Source organism: Rhagoletis pomonella, unplaced genomic scaffold (assembly GCF_013731165.1).
Source record: "Rhagoletis pomonella isolate Grant_MI unplaced genomic scaffold, Rhpom_1.0 Rhpom_scaffold_00003, whole genome shotgun sequence".
NCBI lineage: Eukaryota > Metazoa > Arthropoda > Insecta > Diptera > Tephritidae > Rhagoletis > Rhagoletis pomonella.
The window spans coordinates 40,244,756-40,254,351 of record NW_023458557.1 but is presented as its reverse complement, the minus strand read 5'-3'; the positions used below and the strand labels follow the sequence as shown (position 1 = coordinate 40,254,351).

Genomic DNA, 9,596 nt, shown 5'->3' with positions numbered 1-9,596 from the left:
AGTAGGCAATTGAGAAGTAAAGTCCTCTCTCGTCGTACAAAGATCACACTCTATAAGTCACTCATCATGCCTGTGCTGGTGTATGGCGCGGAGGCATGGACAATGAAAACATCTGATGAGGCGGCTCTTGGAGTTTTCGAGAGAAAGATTCTGCGAAAGATTTACGGACCTTTACGCGTTGGTGATGGCGAATATCGCAGACGATTTAACGATGAGCTGTATGAGCTTTACAACGATATAGATATAGTGCAGCGAATTAAAATTGGCTTGGCCATGTCGTTCGAATGGACAGTAACGCTCCTGCTCTAAAAATATTCAACGCGGGCCGCGATGCTGGTAACAGAGGAAGAGGAAGGCCTCCTCTGCGTTGGAAAGACCAGGTGGAGGACTTGGCATTTCCAATTGGCGTCAGTTAGCACAGAAGAGAAATGACTGGCGTGCTGTTTTGGACTCGGCCAAAATCGCTTAAGCGGTTACAGCGCCAATAAAGAAGGAGGAGAAATAAATTTTTCTGTAAACAAATATATTTTCCTAAAGAAACCAAAATTCAACTGTCACGGTGTCAATCACTCCGTGAATAACCCTAATGCGTCGATGCATAAGGTTGGTAGTTCTGATAAATTTGGTTGCATGCGTAGCATAATCAGCCTTAAGTTTTGTAAGTTGTGCGAAGTTATCCGAAGTATGCATAATCAGACTGTTAATTCCCGATCTGGTGAGGGGGTAAATAAAACACCAGCAACTACGTATAAGTGAAAATGTGGTGATGAGTTTTATTTCCTATAAGGATTTACAAAATTATGTCATATAAATTACGATAAATTAAATACTCACACTTTCGTGTGTTTCCCTCTATTTCCAGATCGCAAATGGCTTAGTGCTCCTAGATTTCTGTCGCACATCGATAACTAGTTGCCATTTATCGATCAGGGATAGGGGTGGTACATTGATAAAAGGTTAATATCGAAATAATATTACACAGGGCTTACATAAAAGGACGGTATTACCCAAGGTTCACATCAAAAACAATATTACACAGAGTTTATATGAAAGCCAACACAAACCTTTAATCAGCTCTTGAAGCGACGCCAACGCCAATGCAACGCCAAAGTTGTATGTGGACGGGCCTTTAGTATTTATTGGGAAATACTGAGTAGGTATCGAAAAAAGTACTCGTTTCGAAACCCGATACCAAGTTAAATTTTGCTTCGAAGTTTCTTCGTCTATGTTTATGCCTAATATGAATCGCCCCGTGCATTTTGGCAACTTAATTGCGAAAACCGCGAGAAGGCGCCAAAGTCGACATAATGCAAGGTATACACGATCCAATTGCTTCACCAAAGTCGACGGTTTCCAACGTATATACGGACAATTGTTCGAGTGCTAGTGTGAAGTGGATGAATGTTCAGTACAGACTAGAGATGGGCAAGGGCCGGGCTTTTGGCTTGCGTAAGCCCGCGGGTACGGGCCGGAATATATGCTGTCAGCACGAACTCGTGCGTGCATGGGCGTTTTTGTTATAATATTAGAGAAATTCAAATAGAAGAAATTCAAACGCACTAAAACCAATTTAAATATAACATGTACCATTTCCTGGTACCAACGCCATTTGCAAATTCAAAAAAGTACTAAAATAAAACAACTCTACTGTTAAGTTTTTCGCGTGAATGCGTAAATTCTGCCGCATAAACGTAGTATATTATAATTCGAGGTGTAAACATTAGCGGGCAAAAATAAAGGTAGGGGCAAATCTATGTTATTGAAGAAAAGAAATAAAGAAAAAGAGTTGATTTCAAAATACAAAAAAAATCTTAGAAAACACTAAAATATTCAACGTATTCTAAGCTTAGAAAAATTAAACGCTATCTTCGAATCTAGTCTGTAGAATAATAATAATAATAATAATAAATTGGCGCTTACACATATGTTAGTGTTTGGCCGATTTGTGGCGTGCGCCTTGATGTTGTCACACAAAGCGGAGGGCGGTTGTATTTTTATGAGAAGCTGTTTTTCATGGCAGAAATACACTCGGAGGTTTGCCATTGCCTGCCGAGGAACGACCGCTGTTAAGAAAAAACCTTTTTTCTATATTTTTTTGCGATGTTGCTTTGACCAGGGTTTGACCCAGGTGCTGCGGAGTGGAAGCGCGCACTGCTTACCACTACACCACAGTGGCCGACTGTAGAATATATATATATATATATATTAGAGTTCAAAAAAACACTCTTTTTGGAAATTCATAAACGCTACATCAAAATATTGTTATTTGTGAGAAAAAGAGACCTACATCAAATTATTGTTATTTGGGAGAGAAAGGGACACGTATTTATTTTTATTTTGAAAAAAAAAAAATATTTCTGGAGGTCGCGCTACACTCTACAAAGTGCATGTAAAACTACTACTGAAAAGTGTTTATTTTTCAACCAGAATATGTTCAAGTATACGCACAAGATGTTCAAGATTTGATTTTGAACATGAGTTGTTTAAAATATACACATGAAATGTTTAAAATTACAAACATTTTGAAAGTAAAAATATATTTTTTACAAATAATAAATACTAAGTGCCAGGTTCGCACGCAGGAATATATTTTTGGGGGGAAAGGGTTTATACTTCTCGCTCTTTAAAATACATTTATGAAAGTTTTATTTACAGTATGAAATAAATAAATAAACTTTTTAAAGTATCATCAATTGCATTTTATTTACATAAAATTTACAAAGAACTCAGACATTTTTAACCGGCTTCAAAAAAGGGGAGGTTATCAATTCTTCGGAGTATTTTTACTTCTTTTATTTATTCCACCGCATAACTTTGCACCACGTGAACCGATTCCAATAACTATTTTTTTTACCGGAAAGATGCTACCTTAAGGCTATCTGCACACTTGTCGTCCAATCATAGTTGCGTTATCGTCTCGCCCTGAAATTTTGAGCCGAGCACATGCATTTCAAAGGAGATCTGCACACTTGTCGTTATCGGCTAGTTATCGGCAAATCGTAGAAGATGCAGAAACGGATAAGTACGGCACTGTCGTTTGCTAATCGTTGTGCACGCATTGTTTGTTTACATTTTATGGGGGAAAATTAGTGAAAAAGTTAATATTTGCATTAAAATTGTATAAAAATTAGTATTTTTTTGCATAAAATCTGTGGAAATTATTAAAAAGTGGATAATTGCATTAAAATTTAATAAATATGAGCGTTTTAACTATAAAATATGACGAAATTGTATTAAGTCTCTGTGTGCATACACAAAACACATTCCAGGAAAAGAAAAGAAGAGATATTACTGGAAAATTACGTCTAGAAATGTTGCAGCACAGTCTATATTTAAAAAATTGCAGGTTTTTGTAAATATTTCGCGAAAATATCAACAAAAAAAAACAGAAAATACCTGCTCCAAGTGAATTTTTAGACGCCAAATGAATTGAAATATCACGACCAAGTGTGCAGAAGTGTAATCGTCATGTAATCGTTGCTTCATGACGATAACTATGACTCAACTATGATTGGACGACCAATGAGCAGAAAGCCTAAGGGTCGTGTTGATGCGGCTGTAGCAGTGTGTTTGTACCCTTAGGTTGATGCGGCTGTAACAGTGTGTTTGTACCTTTATGTCATTGTATTTTATCGAAAAGTGTTGTAATCCCATCACTAACCATAATCAAAACCAAAAGAACGTAGAAAGGTTCTAGAAGGAAATTGATTGTGGTCCTGGTGATGGGAGCTTAGGAGCGCACAAAAGCGTAAGTTGATTTATTTATGATTTAAAAACTATTATATCTTTATTGTACAAATTGAACAGGAAATAAAGCACAATTCATGTCAGCATACACATCAAAATTGGCGTGAGCTTTATTTTATACTCCTCGGACCAGGACGCAATCAACAATCTTTATTTCGCTTTTTTATGGGTTGGCGAACAACCAGAGTTTTGCCGCATTACAAGCTTAATATTTTAATAGTTCGTCTTAATGCCTGAAAGTTGTGGCTAGTAATAAGTAAGCGATTTGAGAGCGCACCGTTTTGTATGTACATGCGCTAAATTCCTTCAAGATCGGATAAAATTGAATCGAAATTGATCGGAGCACGTGCCATAAACCAAGTAAGCTGCAGATCGAGGTGTGGCTGTGATCAAACCAAGGAAGCTAATTGGTAAGTGTCTTAAAGAACTGATTGGGTGAGAGTTAGTAGTTAGTGGTGTGCGTCGTAGTGTGGTATAGAACATAACCTAGCGAAATCGCGCCAAAATTGTAAAAAGCGCGGCTAAAAATCTCTTTCGAATATTCGTGGCGACCATTTTGTATCATGCCGACAACACGTTCCGGGGCAAGTAAAGAGGCTAGTGTGAATGAAGGAGATAGCGATAACGAAGAGTTTGAAGAAACGATTCTTCAGCAGCCTACAGCAAATATGGCTGGGCAACAATCGCTCGAAATTCGGCTAACTGAGATTTTGCGGCAAGTTCAAAGCATTCAAGAAGAGCTTCGGCAAAGTAGGCAGGTACAGGCGAATGCGGCTAATGATAATGGAATTATTACAACAGCATCCAGCGTAGTAGGTCATTCGCAAGGTAGTTCACAACTAGGATTAACACGCATGCTATATGATTTGCCAGAGTTTGAAGGGCGTCCAGAGGACTGGCCCATGTTTAGGGAAACCTTTTTAATGACCACTGCAGAGTACCAATATACTGATACACAGAATATGATTCGGTTACAAAAGGCAGTTAAAGGAAAGGCTAGGGAAACTATCGAGTGTCTGTTAATCCATAGTAGGAACGTGTCGCAAATTATGAAGGTTTTGCAGGAGCGTTTTGGGAAGCCGGAATTGCTGGTAAAGAGTCAGATAAATAAAATAAGAAATGTGGCGCCGATCTCAGAGAGTCGCATCGAACAGCTTGTGGGATTTGCGACTAAGGTGCAAAATCTGTCTTCGTTCCTGCAGGCAGCTGATTGCGACCACCACTTGTCTAATCCGACGCTAATGGAAGAACTCCTGTTGAAGCTGCCCATACAGAGACGCATCGAATGGGCACGTTACGCTTCGTCAATTGTACCGCGACCAACAATCTGCCATTTTAGTGATTGGTTACAGGAGTTGTCATCAATGGTGAACTCGGCCTGCGTATACTCTAGCTTAGAACCGCGACAAAATAGACCCGAAGGGCGTTCAAGATTTTTCCACGCCAACGAGGCTAGTGGTGAAAATTCTGGGCGAATTAGGTGTGAGGCATGTGCAGATAGGCACGCGATTACTAAGTGCAGAAGATTCCTGAACATGGAGCACGGGGATAGATGGCGCCTAGTTCGTCGCAAAAAGCTTTGTTTTAATTGTCTAAAGGGAAGTCATCGCAGCAACAACTGTGGTGAAGAACATGAGTGCGGTGACAGGCACTGTACAAAAAGGTGGCATGTACTTCTTCACGAGTCCAGTGGCAGAGCACAACAGTGGCAGTCAGCGCCACCGCAGCAAGCGTCGCAGCCGACTTCGCGGTACGCGATACAGCAAACGTTGGCATCGACAGCAGAACAGGCGGTTCAGCAGAAACGGGCAGCGCAAGAAGCAGTACAGCAAGTTTTTACAAATACGGTAGCACCCAGTCCCGCCCTGAAATTGTTATTTAAGATACTTCCAGTAGCTACGCGTTCTTCGACGAAGGGTCCGCCATATCCTTAATGAACCGCGATCTGGCAACCCGCCTTGGACTGCAGGGAAGCAGTGATAACTTGACCCTGCAGTGGTTTGGCAGCACGACCGTTACGGAGCGTTCCTGTAGAGTAGACGTTCACATCTCCGGCGTTGGGCGTAACAGCAGCAAATTTCTGATGCGTGATGTTCGCACGGTTGAAAATCTTCAGTTGCCAATGCAGTCGCTTAGCCTGGCAGATCTTCATTGTAAATATCAACACTTACCGATCCTACAATATAACGATGCTGTACCAGAACTATTGATAGGTTTAGACAACGCACATCTTGGCATTCCGAAGCGAACAGCATACGACGGTAGAAGAGGACACGCAGTAGTGTTGACGAAGCTTGGATGGGTTATTTATGGCACGGCGGGCCCCCTAGCTCCTTACTCGCGGTATCACACATTGTTTGCACAAGTCGGCGAGACGGAGAATATGACCGACAACATGGAAAATCTCGTGAACGATTTCATAACTAATGAGAACATGGGCGTAAGTACGGCGAAGCAGGTCGAAGCTAAAGACTTGTTAAGAGCGAAGAAATTATTGGAAGAAACCACTAAGCGCGACGGGATTCGATTCGAAACGGGTTTGCTGTGGAAGCAAGACGACGTGGAGTTGCCGGAGAGCCGAAAGATGGCCGAAAATCGATTTTTTGCGTTAGAAAGGAAGTTCAAGAAGAACGATGACCTGAAGAAAGCATACGCTGGAATCATTTATGAATATCTGGCAAAGGGCTATTGCCGGATGCTGAGTAAGGAGGAAGCCGCAACAATAAGCAAGCGGACTTGGTACCTGCCTCACTTTGGTGTGTTTAACCCTAATAAACCAGGGAAACTTAGGCTAGTTTTTGATGCGGCGGCGGAGTCACGAGGCACTTCACTCAACTCCATGTTACTCAGTGGGCCAGACTTATCACAGTCTCTGGCAAGCGTCCTGATGAGGTTTAGACAGAAACCGGTTGGAGTGTGCGCTGATATTGTGGAAATGTTCCACCAAGTGAAGATTCGACACGAAGATTTGGCATCGCAACGCTTTTTATGGAGATTTGATCCCGGAGCGCCAATCGAAGAATACGTGATGAATGTGATGGTATTCGGAACTACTTGTTCGCCCTGCTCAGCGCAGTTCGTCAAGAATAAAAACGCAGAAGACTTTAAAGAACAGTTTCCAGAGGCTGTAGCGGCGATCGTAAACAATCATTACGTAGATGATTTTGTGCATTGTTTCTCCAGTGAGGATGAGGCCTTTACGGTGACAAATCAGGTTGTCCGCATTCATAAGCGCGGAGGTTTTGAACTAAAAAGATTCGTATCGAACTCGCAACTTATAAATAGCTTAAATGAAGAACAGTTACCATTACATTATTTAAATCTTGACAGAGAAAATGCCGAATTGTTCCAGAAGGTGCTCGGAATGTTTTGGAAAACCGAAAGAGACGTTTTCAAGTTTGTTCTATCCTTAGGGAAGGTGAATCAGGACGTGTTAAAGGAGAAGCGGAAGCCAACAAAACGAGAAGTCCTCAGTACAACGATGTCCATCTTCGATCCGTTTGGAATGGCAGCAGAATATTCCCTGGAAGCTAAGTTAATCCTGCAAGAAATTTGGCGGGAGCGGATAGATTGGGATGACAGCATATCCGACGCGGTGTACATGAGCTGGAAGAAGTGGCTTCGAATGTTACGAGATCTGGAGTGTATAAGTATACCACGCTGCTACGGAGCTACATTTGCTAAGGGACCCGTCGAACTACACGTGTTTGCGGACGCGAGCGAGGCAGCATACGCAACTGTTGCATACTGGAGACTTGTAGACGATCACGGCAATATCCGACTGGGTTTCATCGCTGGTAAAACTAAGTGTGCTCCAATTAAGCTGGTATCTGTTCCTCGTCTCGAATTGCAATCAGCAGTGCTCGCTACGCGCCTCAAAAATAGTATTATTGCAAGTCACGACAAGATCCCAAGTAGGGTTACGATGTGGTCTGACTCAAAAACAGTATTGTCTTGGTTAAAATCGGACCATCGGCGTTACAAGCCCTACGTAGCGCATCGGGTAAACGAAATTTTGGATGGCAGTGAAATTAATGAATGGCGATGGGTACCCAGCGCACTTAACCCAGCTGACTTCGGAACGCGTCCCAGAGATGGAAGGCGCGTGTCATTCTGGATCACAGGTCCGAGCTTTTTACAGCAAAACGAGAACAACTGGCCGCCAAATGCATCTTGTGAACCTACAGACGTTGAGCTGCGCAACAAATTCACGATATTAATAATTAATACTAATACTTCATTTTTTAAGAGATTTTCGTCCTTCAACCGACTGAGAAGAGTAGTTAGCTGGATGTTGCGATTTCGGGAAAACTGTCTCAAGACAAAAGCGACACGCGTTTATGACGACTTGAAGGTGTTCGAGTTGCAAAAAGCCGAAACAGTAGTCTTACGATCAACGCAGATGGAAGAGTTTGCGGATGAATACCATGCCCTGCGCATGGGCAAGCGGATAGAGAAGGGTAGCGCGTTGTGGAAGCTCAGTCCCGTTATGGATGCGGAGGGCGTCATAAGACTGGGTGGTCGAATAGACGCGGCCACCGCGATTTCATCATGTACGAGACGCCCGATAATCCTAGCTAAGCGATGCTACGTAACGGAGTTGCTGATAGATCATTACCATCGCTCCTGGAAACACCAAAACGAATCCACAATAATTGCCGAAATACGACGCAAGTACTGGATCCCTAATATAAGGGTCGAAGTGCGTCGCGCCACTAAAAGATGCCAGTTTTGCGTCAATGCAAGAGCCGTTCCAGATCAACCAGAAATGGGCCAATTGCCAGTAGACCGGCTGACACCATTCGTTAGGCCTTTCACATACACCGGCTTAGACTACATGGGACCGTTCAACGTTGTCATCGGTAGGCGAAACGAGAAGCGCTGGATCGCCCTCTTTACTTGCCTAACAACGAGAGCGATACATTTGGAAATGGCGAAGGACCTCTCCACCGACACCTGCCTGTTATGTATCAGGAACTTCATGTGTAGGCGTGGAACCCCTGTGCGTATCCGTTCGGACAACGGTACGAACCTCGTTGGTGCTGACAGGGAGCTTAAACGACAGCTTATGGAGTTTAATAATGGCAAAATAGCAAATGCGCTTGCGAATAAAAACATTGACTGGGTTTTCAATTGCCCGTTGAACCCGCACGCTGGAGGCTGCTGGGAACGTTTGGTACGCTGCGTCAAAAGAGCTATGGGTCATGCAGTACATAACGAAAGTATTCAAGAGCACGTCCTATACAGTCTCATGTGTGAGGCGGAGAACATCGTTAATTCCCGACCGTTGACACACATCCCACTAGACGCACCCACTGATGAACCGCTAACTCCCAATCATTTTCTTTTAGGTACCCCAAACGCTGAGCAAACGCCACATCCGAATGAAGAGCAGTTCCAAGCCACTCGCAAACAATGGCGTAAGGCCCAACAGATGCAATACCGATTCTGGAAGAGATGGGTAGATGAATACCTTCCTGACCTGACCAGGAGGACGAAATGGTACCAGCCAGTGAAGCCTTTGGCCGTAGGCGACGTAGTCCTCATATGCGATAGCGGTGTTCATCGAACGAAGTGGCTTATGGGGCGAATAATGGAAGTATTTCCGGGCAAAGATGAACAAGTCAGAGCTGCACGGGTCCAGACTCAGGTGGGCATCTTTAAGCGACCAGCCTGTATGTTAGCAAAACTCGAAGTTGGTGAATCTAGCTAGATTCACGGAGGCGGGGATGTTGATGCGGCTGTAAACTTTTTTAGGCTGTAAAGTGTAAGAAGCAACAGTAAGTGAGTATGCATTGCATATTTTTAGGACAATGTTTTCATTCGCAGTTAAACTTTAAAGAGCTCTC

The 9,596-nt window shown here is 42.9% G+C and overlaps 1 protein-coding gene across 1 annotated transcript in view; it reads left to right on the top strand.

Moving 5' to 3' along the window:
* Nucleotides 1-5,680: 5,680 nt before the first annotated feature.
* Nucleotides 5,681-9,596, top strand: part of LOC118736223 — an 8,977-nt gene continuing 5,061 nt past the window's right edge. The window contains exon 1 of the mRNA XM_036466311.1: nt 5,681-9,208. Coding sequence (XP_036322204.1) covers nt 5,681-9,208 — 3,528 coding nt within the window. The remainder of the gene's footprint in view (nt 9,209-9,596) is intronic.